Source organism: Antechinus flavipes, chromosome 3 (assembly GCF_016432865.1).
Source record: "Antechinus flavipes isolate AdamAnt ecotype Samford, QLD, Australia chromosome 3, AdamAnt_v2, whole genome shotgun sequence".
Classification (NCBI taxonomy): domain Eukaryota; kingdom Metazoa; phylum Chordata; class Mammalia; order Dasyuromorphia; family Dasyuridae; genus Antechinus; species Antechinus flavipes.
The window spans coordinates 521,160,743-521,176,497 of record NC_067400.1 but is presented as its reverse complement, the minus strand read 5'-3'; the positions used below and the strand labels follow the sequence as shown (position 1 = coordinate 521,176,497).

The window sequence follows — 15,755 nt, the reverse complement described above, 5'->3', positions numbered from 1 at the left end:
TATGGATACTATTGTCCATCATGAGTCTTTTGGAATTGTATTGTATTGCTTAGAAGAACTAAATCAGTCATAGTTGGTCATTGTACAATATTGCTGTTATTGTATACAGTGTTCTGGTTCTACTCACTTCCCTCAGTTTGTATAAGTCCAGATTTTTTTGAAATATTTCTGCTCATCATTTTGTATAGCACAATAGTAAGTAATCCAATTTTTTGTCAGTTATTGTATAATCCTAAAAGACTTTATATCTTTCCCTTAGTCTGCAAATAATTATTTAATTTGTAATTATTTTTAAAATAATACATAACTTTACAAAACAAATACATGCAAGAGGACTGATGAACTACAATGCCTTGCACTCATTATTTTTTCAGGTGTTTGTTCTGTCTTTTTATCTTCTCAACCCATTAATCTTAGTGACCAATTCTCTATCTAGTTGTTAGAACAGGTTGTGTCTCTCTTCAAAATTTTATCTGTGAGGCTGTTTTTTAAGTATTTACTACTTTTCTTTAGATAAATGTTTTTTATTTGCCCCTTGTTCATAGAAAGGTTATGCCGAAAAAATGTAATTTAGATGCCACCTATACTAGTTGCCCCCTCCATTAGTATTATTAGTATTGTCTTCCTATTGAATTTTGTGTGAACTTATATGTTTCATTTATTTTATATTTTCCTATTAAAACATAAGCTCTTTATGTGCAAGGACTGCTTTTGTATAATCTAGAACAGTTCATGGCACAAAATAGATACTAATTCAATAATTGTTGAATTTAATCAAAATGATTCAATCAGCTAATTAAAAAATAAAGTGGTTATAGTTTCTTTCCATGTTAAGATTGTCCTAATACTGCTTTTCTGGTATAGGTGCTGTGCTTAAGGAAAGATGCCTTTTCAAAACAGGCCCTTTCACTTGTAAGGTAAGTGTACCACTATATCTGCTTTTCTGGTACGTTAGTGATGAAAGATGTTAGGTAGTCCTGGGGCAGTCCTGGAGCTCTGTCTAGCCTGAGATTAGAAACAGAAGAAGGAGCAAATGCCTTTTGCTCTTTCTCCTTTTTTCCAGGCTGTCAATGGATTGTTGTGTTGATTAGGGGATTGTCAGGAGAAGGTTTACATTTTTTGTTTATAAGCACTGTAGAGATTTAGTGTCAAGCATTCAGGCACCTTGTCCTATAACCTTGTCCCATCCCACTGATGGATAGAAATAAAGAGATGGGTTTCTTGATATTCCGAACAGTGTGATTCTCCGAGAGTATCTCAAGAGCATAGAACCTAATTCTCATTTAGGAAAGAATCAAAAATTAGACCCTACTTGTAGCAAGTCCCACTTAGATGCTTGCTAGTTCATAAAGCCATTCCTGTGCCACAAGCACTGTGGATTGTGTCTTATAGCGAGGAGTTCTGCAGTAATCGTAGGTATCATATATTGGGTATGCAGTTGTTGGGGTTGTGGAAGAAGGGATTCATTTACCAGGCAGAAAGCTCATCACCTCTAAAGTTCTGTACAACTAATGGATTATAGAGTTGGAAGAAACCTCAAGAATTTTCTATCTGTCCCCAAGACTGAGATCTATTTACAAACTTTGCTTGGAGATCTCCTGTGGTGGGGGAACTCATTCTGCTTTTGCACAGTTCTAATTGATAGGAAGTTCTTAGGATGGTGAAATCTGCCTTCCTGCACTTTTTACCCCCAGGTCCTAGTTCCACCCTTTCGGCCTCCTTTCCCCTTCTCCTCCCCACACAGACTCCATTTCCTCTTTATCAGGACAATGCTTTGAAATACCAAAAGATACTGGTCATATTTCTGCTCAATCTTCTCTTTTCCAAACTAAATGCTTAACATTTTCTTTTGATCCAGAAATGATATGTAATTGAAATCAAGTTGAGGTCCTGTTAGCAAATAATAAATAGCATTATAGATGGGCAATTTTAAAAAAAGTTTTATTGCTTTCTTTATTTTTCCTATTAAAAATCAGTCATCTCAGTAAAAAAAAATGATAAATGTTAGAGAGGATGTGGGAAAAGTAGGACACTAATGCATTGTTGGTGGAGTTGTGAAATGATCCAGCCATTCTGCAGAGCGATTGGGAACTATGTCCAAAGGGCTTTCAAACTAAGCATCTAGCAATGCCTCTACTGGATTGGTATCCCATCATAAAAGAGAGAAAAGGACCCACATGTGCAAAAATGTTTATAATGGCCCTTTTTGTTGTAGCAAGAAATTGGAGACTGAGTAGATGCCCATCAGTTGGGGAACGAATAAGTTATGGTCTATGAATGGGATGGAATATTATTGTTCTATAAGAAATGAGGAGGAGGCTGGTTTCAGAAAAGCCTGGAAAGACTTTCGTGAACTGATGCTGAGTGAAGTGAGCAGAACAAAAACATTGTATTTAGTGATAACAAAATAATATGATGACCAACTGTTATAGATTTAGCTCTTTTCAACAGTGACATGATTCAAGGGATTTCCAATGGACTTGGAATGAAAAATGGCATCTGCATCCAGAGAGAGAACTATGGAGACTGAATATAGCTCAACACATAGTATTTTCACCTTTTGTTTTTTTTTTTTTTTCTTTCTCATGATTGTTTCCCCTTTTGTTACAATTTTTCTTGTACAACATGATAAATATGGAAATATATTTAAAAGAATTGCACATATTTAACCTATATCAGATTGCTTGCTGTCTTGGAGAGGAGGAAAGTAAGGAGGGGAATCTGAAAAATTTGAAACATAAAGTTTTACAAAAACAAATGTTGAAAATAATCTTTACATATATTTAAAAAATAAAACAGTATTGAAAACTTTTTTAAAAATCAGTCATTTTTCTCTCTCTCCTAGTGAAATATCCCTTGTTTTAAATTTTTAAAAAAGTATTTGTTTTTATGTTACATTCATTCCTCAATAAATTTCAATGCTCCTCTACCCAGTGAATCTTCCCATATAATAAAGAACTACAAAAAAGAAAAAGAAAAAAAGGTTGAACAAAATGTTTGATAGATCAAAAGCATATGTGATGCCACTTCTGTAATAAAAAGAGGTACAGCATTTTCTCATCTCTTTGGCCAAGATCAAATTACACATGTTTTTGTTTTCATATTTGAAAAATTTATGCTCTATGTTTTTATATCACATTCATTTATGAATAGATTCTTCCTCCTACCTACAGAATCTTTTCTGTAACAAAGATTAGAAGAGAAAAAAAAAGTTCATCAGAATCAATCATTTTGACCATATTTGACAGCAAATAAAATATTCTGAATTTATAATCTCCCTGTCTCTTTAGTAAAGAGAAAAGGATGTACTCTCTCCTCTCTTTAATCTGGAGCTAGACTTGATCATTATAAATTTTTTTTACAATATTTCATTTTATTGTCCTTTCATTTAAAAAATTAGGTATTGGGGCAGCTAGGTGGGCTGAATGGGTAGAGCACCAGCCCTGAAGTCAGGAGGACCTGAGTTCAGATCTAGATCTAGTCTCAGACATTTAACACATCTAAGCTGTGTGACCCTGGACAAGTTACTTAACCCCAATTGCCTCAGCAAAATTAAATAAATAAATGAATGAATAGATAGATAAATAAATAAAGTATTTTGTTTTCCTAGTTCTTTTGACTTCTTTGTATTGGTTCTTAAAAATGTTCTCTCATTTATCTGAATTCTTCATTTTATAATGTCATAATATTTCATTACATTGATATACTGCAATTGCTTCAGCTGATGGGCACTTGCTCTATTTACATTTCTTTGTTCTCATAAAAAATGGTGTTAATTATGAGAGCCTTTGTTTCTATCCAGACCTCACTGGGGCATATGCCCTGTAATGATTTTTCTGCATCAAAAGTTATGGCCATTTTAGTAATTTTCTTTCTAACTATGCATGATCCCAAATTGTTTTCAAAACACTGGAACAATTCACAGTTCTACTAATAGTATTTCAGTATTCTGCCTTCTTAAAGTCCCTTCCAACATTTACTCTGTCTTTTATCATCTTTGACAATTTTCCAGGCATTAAGTAGAGTTGTGGTTTTTTAAAAAATGAATGCTTTTTTCCAATTACATATAAACAATTTTTAACATTTATTTTATTTTTTTTTTTTTGGTGTCTGTCTTTTTTTTTTTTTTTTAATAGCTTTTTATTTACAAATTATATGCATGGGTAATTTTACAGCATTGACAATTGCCAAACCTTTTGTTCCAATTTTCCCCCTTCTTCCCCCCATCCCCTCCCCAAATGGCAGGTTGACCAATACATGTTAAATATGTTAAAGTATAACTTAAATACAATATATGTATACATGTCCAAACAGTTATTTTGTTGTACAAAAGAAATTGTACTTTGAAGTAGTGTACTATTAGCCTGTGAAGGAAATCAGAAATGCAAGTGGACAAAAATATAGGGATTGGGAATTCTCTGTAATGGTTCATAGTCATCTCCCAGAATTCTTTCCCTGGGTGTAGCTGGTTCAGTTCATTACTGCTCTATTGGAACTGATTTGGTTCGTTTCATTGCTGCAGATGGCCACGTCCATCAGAATTGATCATCATATAGTATTGTTGTTGAAGTATATAATGATCTCCTGGTCCTGCTCATTTCACTCAGCATCAGTTTCTGAAATCATCCTGCTGGTCATTTCTTACAGAATAATAATATTCCATAATATTCACATACCATAACTTATTCAGCCATTCTCCAATTGATGGGCATCCATTCAATTTCCAGTTTCTAGCCACTACAAACAGGGCTGCCACAAACATTTTGGCACATACAGGTCCCTTTCCCTTCTTTAAGATTTTTTTGGGATATAAGCCCAGTAGAAACACTGCTGGATCAAAGGGTATGCACAGTTTGATAACTTTTTGAGCATAGTTCCAAATTGCTCTTCAGATTGGCTGAATGTGTTCACAATTCCACCAACAATGTTTCAGTGTCCCTGTTTTCCCACATTCCCTCCAACATTCCCCATTATCTTTCCCTGTCATTCTAGGCAATCTAACAGGTGTGTAGTGGTATCTCAGAGTTGTCTTAGTTTGCATTTCTCTGATTAATAATGACTTGGAGCATCTTTTTATATGGCTAGAAATAGTTTCAATTTCTTCATCTGAGAATTGTCTGTTCATATCTTTTGACCATTTATCAATTGGAGAATGGTTTGATTTCTTATAAAGTAGAGTCAATTCTCTTTATATTTTAGAAATGAAGCCTTTATCAGAACCTTTGACTGTAAAAATATTTTCCCAGTTTATTGCTTCTCTTCTAATCTTGTCTGCATTAGTTTTATTTGTACAAAAACTTTTCAATTTGATATAATCAAATTTTTCTATTTTGTGATCAGTAATGATCTCTAGTTCTTTTTTGGTCATAAATTCCTTCCTCTTCCACAGGTCTGAGAGGTAAACTATCCTATGCTCTTTCAATTTATTTATAATCTCATTCTTTATGCCTAGGTCATGAACCCATTTTGATCTTATCTTGGTGTACGTGTTAAGTGTGGGTCAATGCCTAGTTTCTGCCATACTAATTTTCAATTTTCCCAGCAATTTTTGTCAAATAGTGAGTTCTTACCCCCAAAACTTGGGTCTTTGGGTTTGTCAAACACTAGATTATTAAAGTTATTAGCTGTTTTGTCCTTTGAACCTAACCTATTCCACTGATCAGCTAGTCTATTTCTTAGCCAATACCAAATGGTTTTGGTAACCGCTGCTTTATAATATAATTTTAGATCTGGTACAGCTAGGCCACCTTCATTTGATTTTTTTTTTCATTAATTCCCTTGAAATTCTTGACCTTTTGTTTTTCCATATAAACTTTATTGTTATTTTTTCTAGGTCATTAAAATAGTTTTTGGGGAGTCTGGTTGGTATAGCGCTAAATAAATAGATTAGATTAGGTAGTATTGTCATCTTTATATTTGCTCACCCTATCCACAAGAGCATTTAATATTTTTCCAATTAGTTCGATCAGACTTAATTTATGTGGAAAGTGTTTTGTAGTTTTGCTCATAAAGTTTCTGATTTTCCCTTGGCAGATAGATAAATATTTTATACTATCAGTAGTTAGTTTAAATGGAATTTCTCTTTATAACTCTTTGTAACTCTCTTTGTAACTGTTGGATTTTGTTAGTGATATATAAGAATGCTGATGACTTATGTGGGTTTATTTTGTATCCTGCTAATATTTATTTTTTTAAAATTTTGAGTTCATATTTTCTTTTTTCCCTCCTTGCCCCTCACTTTCATTGAGAAGACAAGTAATCTGAGGTAGTTTATACATGTGCAGTCATGCAAAATATATTTTCATATTAGTCATATTGTGAAAGAAAGCACAGACCCAGAAAACCATCAGGAAAAATGAAGTTTAAAAATAATATGCTTTGATCTCCATTCAGACTCTTATTAGTTCTTTCTCTGAAAGTAGATAGCATTTTTTGTCATAAGTCCTTCAGAATAGTCTTAGATCATTGTATTGCTGAGAAAAGCTAAGTCATTCACAGTTTACCATTGTAGAATATTTCTGTTACTGTTGCAATATTCTCCTGGTTCTGCTCATTTTATTTTGCATCAGTTCATGTAAGTCTTCCAGCTTTTCCTGAAATTATCCTGCTCGTTATTTCTTATAGCATAATATCACAATCATATACCACAAGTTGTTCAGCCATTCCTCATTTGATGGACATAGCCCCTCAATTTCCAGTTCTTTGCCACTACAAAAAAAAAAAAAAAAACTATTATACATATTTTTGCACATGTAAATCCTTTATCTTTTTTTTTTTTTATCTTTGGGAAAAAGACCAATTAGTGGCATGGCAGGGTTACAGTATGCAATTGTATAACCCTTCAGGCATCATTTCAAATTACTCTCCAGAATGGTTGGATCAGTTCACAACTTCACCAGCAGTGCCTTAGCGTCTTAGTTTTTCCACATCCTCTCCAGAGTTTATCATTTTCCTTTGATGTCATATTGAACTATCTGTGGGAAGTGGTACCTCAGAGTTTTTTGAAGTGGCATTTCTCTAATTATTAGTGATTTAGAGCATTTTTTTATGTGACTATATAAAGCATTAATTTCTTCTTCTGAAAATTGCCTGTTCATATTTTTTTGACCATTTATCTATTGGAGAATGACAGTAGAGTGGTTTCTACATGTATTTTTCTTAATATTGGTAATTTAGAACATTCTTATATATGATTGTTAATAATTCAAAATTCTTTTTTTCAAAACTGTTCATAACTATTGGCCAAATGTGTTGAGGAAAGGGCTTTCGGTCTTATATATTTGTGTTAATCTTCTTATAACTTGGCTCTCTAACCATTATCAGAGATACATGATATAGATTATTCTCAAAATGGCAGTTTCCCTTATTTTTCTACCTATATTGATTTTGGTTATGATAAAACTTTTCAATTTCATATAATCCAAAATAACCTATTCTTTCTTTTGTAATTTGATCTCTTTCTTTTCTTTAGCTTGGAATTCCTTTTATATCTATAGGAAAAGAATATCTATTTTCTAAATCCAGTTGTTTTTAATGATATGTTTAAAAAATATTTAGGTTAAGTAATCATTTGTACAGTTAATTTAGCAATTGTCCATACCACAGGGGAAAACACTTTGACCCCCTTTGATATATATATTGCTTTGATAAAGGAAGTCTTTTCCATTGTGTAATTGATCTTCCTTTAGAAATGTTTGGGTTTAGCTAATTCTAAGTGAAATGTGATCAACTTATCATTTTCAACATTGTTTTTCTTCAGGTTTCAACTGAGAGAAGAGAATCCCAGCTGTTCTGCAGGTGAACAACTTTTCTTTAAATAACTAAAGCTATACTTCTAGTCTACCATAATTACTCTGCCAAGAATAATACAAAGCATATGTTTTGAGAAAGTAGCTCAGATGTTCCCACCTTCCAGAAGCAAAATATTATTTTTAATAAGTTTTATTTTTTTATTCTGAATTTAACCACCAAAAAAGAACACTTCCCTACACATAGCAAAACACTAAAAAGAGGAGTAGCTCTCCCCCGCATGCTGTCTGTTTCTTTCAAAAAATGTATAATAATTTCCACATTTGGTGAATCTTGATAAGATTTATCACTTTTCTCTTCTAAGCTATTTATTCTCCTAATTTTTTCCTCTAGAGCTTTTGTTTCATTTTTAAAGAATTTCTCGCTTTATTTCTCGTATTCTCATAGTACTCTTGGAAAATCATTTTTCTTCTTTTGAATCTCTGCTTTCAGTTATTTTGTAATTGCTTTTTCTTGCTTTTGAGAGATCCCTAAATCTACAATAATTTTTGGTGTTTTCTTTGATTTACTAATTTTTCCAGTATTAAATCCTGAATTGCATCTTTGTGCTCAAGCTAGGCTCTACTCTGTGGATGGGATTTTGGCTCTGAATTAGTCTTATCCCAGGTGCCGTAAATGAACTCCTCCTCCTACTATTAGGCTAAACTAGAATCTTTGGGGTTCAAAATGCTTGATGTTTAGGGTCCCTTTTTAGGGTATCTCTGGAGCCTCTGGGTCCTTAAACTATCCTATCTGAATGCTGCTGTCATTGCTTCTCCAGAGGTCTTGCAAAGTTTCTACCCTGTGACTTTTTTAGGGGGCTCCCCTGCACTTATTGTCTAGACACAGAGCCTCAGAGGCCATGTGTCTCTTGCCTTTGTTGATAGACTGCTAGCTTATTTGCTTCCCTACTTACTGCCTGTGACCTTCTAGTAGACCATTTGTTAAATTCTGAAAGGGAAAGAGTCACTTACTATAGTTCCTCATTGGATTTATTGAGCTTTATTTGGTCTGGTTTGAAATTCAAGTTTTTGCTGGAATAGGGGTATGGGATCTGGGTGGTGGGTGGTCTGCTTCTCCTTCAGGTATTTGTCTGTCTTTGGCCACAAGTCCATTATTGTTGTAGTTGAAAGGGCATTAGCTTCAGGGAGCCAAGAGGTCTGGATTTTAGTCCTGGCTTTACTGGTACTTTCCTTTATCACTTTCTTCCCATGGAAAGTAAGGAGATTATATTTATTAGATAGACTGTAAGCCCCCTTCAATCCTACCTTAGCTGTTCTTTTGGCCCCTGGTTTTGACAGTCTTTTCTAGATCCTAAGATCTCTTCCAACCCTGACATTCTGTGTTTTGGTCCTTTTTTGATCTAACTTTTTAAGTTCCAAGGGCTCTCCCCGCCCTACACAATCTCTGGTTCTATTATAGGATGCCAGTTTTTACTTTTATTGTAATAGGCACTCAGAAAATGTTTTTGAATGAATAAATGACTGAGGCTACCATACTAGGACCCCTTTCATGATTGTCTGTTCAAAAAAAACAAAACACAAGTGGGGCAGCTAGTTGGTGAGTGGATAGAGCATCAACCCTGAAGTCAGGAGGACCTGAGTTCAAATCCAACCTCAGATACTTAACACTTCTTAGCTGTATGACCCTGGGCAAGTCACTTAACCCCAGTTGCCTCAGCAAAAACAAACAAACATACAAAGAAACAAAAAGCCCATTTAAAGGCTTAAAATAACTTTTTTCTTTAGTTGGTCCAGGAAGTGGTTTGGTTAATCCGACAAAATGTGACAATTGGAATGCTTGTATTTCTTCTTTGCCTCTTTTTTGATTATGGGATGAGTCTATTATAGGATGACTTTTCAAGGAAATGTTTGATTTTACTTAAATCTGGTGTACCACTAAAGGGTATAAAGATATCTTTAATTTTTTAAATATACAACTTTGAAACAAAAGTTCTCAAATGAATTTTTTGGGGGGTAATATTTAAGAGACTGCTTTCTGAGATAGAGATTATTATAGAAATATATAGTTCCATTGAATGACAGCTGTAGCTCATAGTACTTTTTGTTGTAAAAACCAGTCATTTTATCAGTTTATACAGTAGTCCACAGATCATTAAGTGCAGAAAGAATAACAACAAACTAATGACTTGTCCTCAGATGATTTCTCTTTGAACCCTCAAAAAAAAAAATGGGAACAATGAGACTAAAATAATATGAATAATTGTCTCTCTCTCAAATTTTGGGTTAAGCATTTTTTTCTTTTGGTTTAGTAACCAGAGACATTGTAGCTAATCTAATCTGATGTGTTGAAAAGTACTCTTGTCAACCTGCCCTCAGATTGAAGAGAAAATATATGATTATTTCTTTTAAAATGTGCTAATTGAAAGATTTTCTAAGTTTCTGTTTGAAACCATGGAATTTAATGTCTTCATTTGGGGGAAAGTGCTGTCACATTATGTTAATAAGGCAGCAGGAGACCCAGTTTAATGATACAGAACAAGCTAGAGAAGAAAAAAAAAAAACAATTGCACTCATTGGCAATCAGAGACTTTAAAAAACCTTGTAAATGCTATAATTAAAATAATTGTCTAATTAAATGGTTTAACCACTGGTAAATTGACCAAAGCCTTCCATTTGGGGGGAGAGGGGAGAGATTGGTTAATTTAACAGTGATTTGAACCAGCTTCTTAATTAACCAGCTGCTATAATTATAGGAATTGCCCCCAAACAACAATTGAAAGTGCTTGATTGCCAAGTAATATCAACAGTGGATCAGACAGCTTCAGTCATGACAAAGCATAATATTAATTAGTTTTTTTTGTTTTGTGGCTTAAAGCTACTAGATTTGGGGCTTTTATAACTAAAGGCAGAAGTTTTAAGTTGTCTTTTCATTTGTAGCAAGATATTTTGCTGCTTTGTTCCTTTAATATTTTTTTCGATTGTCTTGCAGTCTCTTCATTTGCGTTTTCCTTACATCAATTCAGATTATAAATATTTCACAGTTAAATAGTTTCTGAGTAGTGTTCAAGAAAATTTATCCTCTGATGGCTAACTTCATTGATATAAAAAACAGTAACAACACACACAAAAAAAAGAGTTTTGATCTTTTTCTGCACTTAGATTAGTCCTTGAACAATGACATATAGTCTATTCCCATCCACCCACTTTTTCTGGATGATTTAATATTTTTTCAACTTTTGCTGCACTCTATGTCTATAGAACGTTAGGCAGGAATCAGCATAATCCAAAACTCAAGTCTTCCAGTGTGCAGGGTATATACATATAATCCAAGTCATCAGAATCTTCAGCAAGGTATTGCTATGGTACAAAGAGCTATGTAGTCACAGGGTAAGGATCAAATACTAACCAGATGCCTGAATTCTCTCTACTATTATGTTTCTTCTGGGAAACTTCTGTGGGAGAAAGGCAGATACCTTTGTTTGGACTACTGGCAATAGCTGCACCCAGAGCTCAGCTGATCTAGCTTCCTGAATATGATTATGTTGGATCACACCTGCCAGAATTTTGGATTCCTTGATGGAGCCTTCACAAATACAATATTCTTCATTATGATAAGTATCTGAGGAAGACTGCTAGAGATTCCTCTTATAATTTTTTTTTGAGGGGGGGGGGGCCTAGACTTATATTTACATTGCTGTAGGGAATTTCGGGTAAGCAAACTACTATTAATGAAAATCAGCAGCTATTCTATTACTTGTAGTCTGAAAATGTTGCCTGAGGCATGGAAAGATTAAGTGGCTTGCCCAGAGTCACATGGCCCATGTGTATCAGAAACATTTCTTGATCCCAGTCTTCCTAACTAGAAGACTACTATTCTGTCTGCTACATCACAATGCTTCCCTGTAGTTCTGGGCGTGAGGAGTACCAAGCTAGATCAGTCTCTACTGTTATCTTTTAAGTAATGCTAGAAGATTCATTGGAATCCATATGACCCTGGCAATTAGAGATAAATGTCTGGAAGTCATAAAACATAGTTACAGATGCAGGTGTTGCTTGCAAAGGAATGTATGCTTTTTTTTAAATCTTGCTTTGTTTTGAAAACATTTATATTCTGCATAGGGATAGAATAAATCAGAGATTTTCACTGATATACAGTCGCCTCTCATCTCCTTGTAGCATTCATATCTTCTCACATGACATGATCTATTCTGCTGGTCAAAATTCGATCACCACCATCACTAAAGAGTGGCCCCTAACATTGCAGGGGAAAAAAAAAAGATTTAAAAAGTGAAAAAAAAAAGCTTTATTCTGCTCTCAGTGTTCTACACTCAGTTCTCCCTTCGAAAATTTTTCATTATGAGTTCTTTGAAATTGTCTTAATGAGAGTAGCTAAATCTTTCATAGTTGATTATCCCAACAATATTTCTCTTACTGTGTATAATGTTCCGGTTCTGCTCACTTTCAATTTGCGTCAGTTTATATCAGTAGAATCTTACCTTTGAGGTGAGTCTTGAAGCAGCCCAGGGATTCCAAGAGGCACGAGTAAGAAAAGAGAACATTTTAGGCATGGGGAATATGATGTGTTCTGGATAGCAATTCCTATTTCCAGTGATGTTTTTGATCTTCAAGCACCAAATATTGGAGTTTAGTCATGTGAGGAATCTACAATGGCCATTCTCTTTGGCAAAAGATAGGTTTATTAAGGAGAAAGGTTACAGACTAAATGAAGAGATACAGTAGGCACCAGGAATGGTAAATATGAAATAGATTTGGGAGAGCATGTAGTTAGTTAGCTATAAGAAGAATAGACATCATGAGGCATGCTGGTGGAATGAGAGGAAAAATACCATGAGGCATGGGGGAGAGGGAAAGGAGGCATATAGTGGGCTTAACCCAAAAAGAGTTCAGCAAAGATGCCCTGGGCCATGGACAGATTTGTAGGGGAAATTTAACCTTAGGGATTTGACATAACTTGGATTTCTGACTGAACATAGCTGCCCATGACCTCCACAGAAAGTGGGATTTTAAAATTGAACTGATTCCATCAGTGCCCTTTCCTGCTTGTCTCAGAAAGCATTATTATCAGTATTTCAGTCTTTTGCCATTCCCAATCTAGTTACTCAGAATCTCATCATTTCCCCCTCTTAATTTGTTAAAGAAATCTTTTGAAAAGTGAGTTGAGAGTTCCTAAATAGGAGGGGGTCTAATGGACAAATCCAGACATTAGTTAAGTAGTGTTCAGAAGCTGGGAGTGAAATACAGTAGCCTATGGGGTGGAAGTATTACAGAGATGAACTGAAATCAAAGTTTGTTGACACCACAGGAGACAAAGCTGGTTACCAGGACACAATAGGGGAGATTAGCACAAGGTCAGTTTGCTCCTGAACTGGGGTCCCATTCAAACACTGGGTATATTTTTCTGGGGTCTATTTACCCTAACAATCAACCTTTCCCCAAACAAATGGGGCCTAAAGCCCTTTGGGATATGGGGCAATGACCTCATTTTCTGAAACTACTCGCTACTGGGAATGGCCATAGAGCTAAGTCATCCTACAGGATTTCAATTTGGAGGGATGATGTGTTTGAGTGTGAGCATAGGAGTTGTTTGAAGACCCAGTGGGTTCTGAGTCAGATCCCTGAAGCTGGTTGATATCATTGTCTAGTGCCGATCATTTAAAGGTGAATTGAAAGAAAACAAACCTCACAAGCATAGGTTGGGACAGAAAATAACTGGTTGAGAGGATTTCTGCTGGATACATTCCTCTTGTTAGGGCCTTCAGAAATGTTTAGAGAAGGTTCATTTTATATCCTGCAGTTGGCCAGAAAGTTATTTGCTACCTCTGAGAATCGACAAGGTGAGGCAGAGAGAATGAGAAGGTGGGGGGTAAAGGGAGGAAAGAAAGAAAAATAGAGAGAAGGAGAGAGAGCACTTCAGAGGCAGAGCCCTCCTTTGGGAGTATGGTTATAGGAATATGATCAACCTTTTTTAGTGTGCCAGGCAGAGCAGGTGTCTGTAAAGAACTAGTTAGGCATCATTTCTTCTTTTTTTTTTTCTTTTTTGCTGAGGCAATTAGGGTTAAGTGACTTGCCCAAGGTCACACAACTAGGAAGTGTTAAATGTCTGAGGCCAGATTTGAACTCAGGTCCTCCTAAATTCATGGCTGGTGCTGTAACCATTGTGTCCCCTTGCTGCCCCAGCATCATCTCTTTTAAGAGAGACTATGTTATCTGCAAGGAGAGAACTTGTGCTTGATACAATCTATAAGACAATTGAATGAAAAGCCAATTTAAGAACAAAAGACCCACATAAGCCTGGGATGACAATTAGAAATAGAGTGCCAAGCAAAGAGAACAGCTAAGATCCCCATTAAGAAGATTGTGTTGGGGAGCTAAAGTTATATTTACTCCAAAAGCAATTTCCAGAAAGGGGGATTCCACCAGATTAAAAAAGGTATTCATTCACAAAACCCTTCCTTAACAGATCTTAGTTCATTCGATGACTGTGGAGTTTGATTTAGCAATTATTTGTCAAGAAGCAAGATGTTGAGATAGAGAGATTGGCCTAAACCTTTCAGTGAGGTATGTGTGTAAAGGTTGTTAATGGTACTTTGAGGAATCATTTGGGCACAAAATATCAGACCATGGGCATGTCTGATAATCTTGCCTAATTGTTTCTCCTAGCTTGTGGCCAGTGAAAATAGATTTCAGAAGAAATTGAAAGGCATTCTTTTTAGCCTAACTTAAGCATAAGAGAAATTTCCATTGGCTTGTGTCTGGGATTAAAAGGTGGTCTAAGGGTATTTAAAATCATCCAGAAGTGGGAAGAGTATATATCCCCTCTTTGCCAGGGTCTGTTGTAGGATAGACTGGGAGAGGCCAATATAGATTGGCCAGCTGCCTTTTTTTGGCTGTATTAGTTTGGTCTGTGCATATCAAAGAAGTTGTTTACAAAAGACAGTACTAGCAGATGTTATTATATTAGCTTAAATAAAATTGACTTCTTCATTGATATAACAGAAACTCTTAGAAGTTACATCTTCTAAGGAAACTACACCAAAATTCTCATACTGCTTGAGAATAGCAGGTGGGTCCCAGAAATAGTTGCCTCAAATGACTAAATGTTCTTACATTTTTAAAGATTTATTACATTTACATTTATTTACGTTTTTAAAGATACAAACATGTCTTTTTTCCCTGTTTCATTTCATTTTCTCAGTAGTATTTTATTTTTCCAAATATATGTAAAAATAGTTTTCAACATTCATCCTTGTAAGACTTTGTGTTCCAACTTTTTTCCCCTCATTTCCCCTCTTCCCCAGACAGCAAGCCACCCATGCATATGTATTTGTAATAAGATTATATCTCGGTAACAGGCAGATGACTAGGCCAAATCTATCCAATAATGGAAAACAGTAATTTATCTAATAACTCATTCTCAGACAGAAAACAGCAGAATCTTACATACTTACATTTTGCTCATGGCTTTTAAGCAAGTAACTTGTTCTGAATAGAAATTTTCTGTAAGAAAGGAAAAGGCTGGGACATGATTATAATAGAACAAAGCATCCTTAGCTGTTTGAATTCAGGTATGAATCAAAGATGAAGACCCCCATATGTCATAATCTATTTTGCCAGACTCCAGAATAGGTGGGGATCATTCCTGTAGAAAGGAACACAACTGAGAAATCAAGATAGAAGGAGTCCACTTGAAGGAAGACTTGAAAAGCTGTCCTTCAAACTTTCTGTCCAGATGTAAACAATTTCCACTTGCACCTTCTGAGTAACTTTGTGGCATTCTCTGGAATGGTGGATTTTCTGACTTAATTGATCCTCATTTCCTGGATTCAAATTTGAAAAATAACGTTAGTTATAGTGCCAAAAAAATTTTCTGTCAAATAGAAAAGTCTCACGTCAGAGGCTCCATTTCTTAAAATAGAATGCTCATAAATCATTGTGTATAACCTAAACTCAGGGCTGATATTGCTGCAGCAATTTTTTATTCAG

At 35.0% G+C, this 15,755-nt stretch overlaps 1 protein-coding gene across 1 annotated transcript in view; it reads left to right on the top strand.

The window, feature by feature from the left end:
• Positions 1 to 15,755, top strand: part of MRPL48 (mitochondrial ribosomal protein L48) — a 61,587-nt gene that overhangs the window by 17,967 nt on the left and 27,865 nt on the right. Inside the window, exons 2-3 of the mRNA XM_051987136.1 lie at positions 865 to 917; positions 7,760 to 7,797. Of these exons, the coding sequence (XP_051843096.1) occupies positions 865 to 917; positions 7,760 to 7,797 (91 nt within the window). The remainder of the gene's footprint in view (positions 1 to 864; positions 918 to 7,759; positions 7,798 to 15,755) is intronic.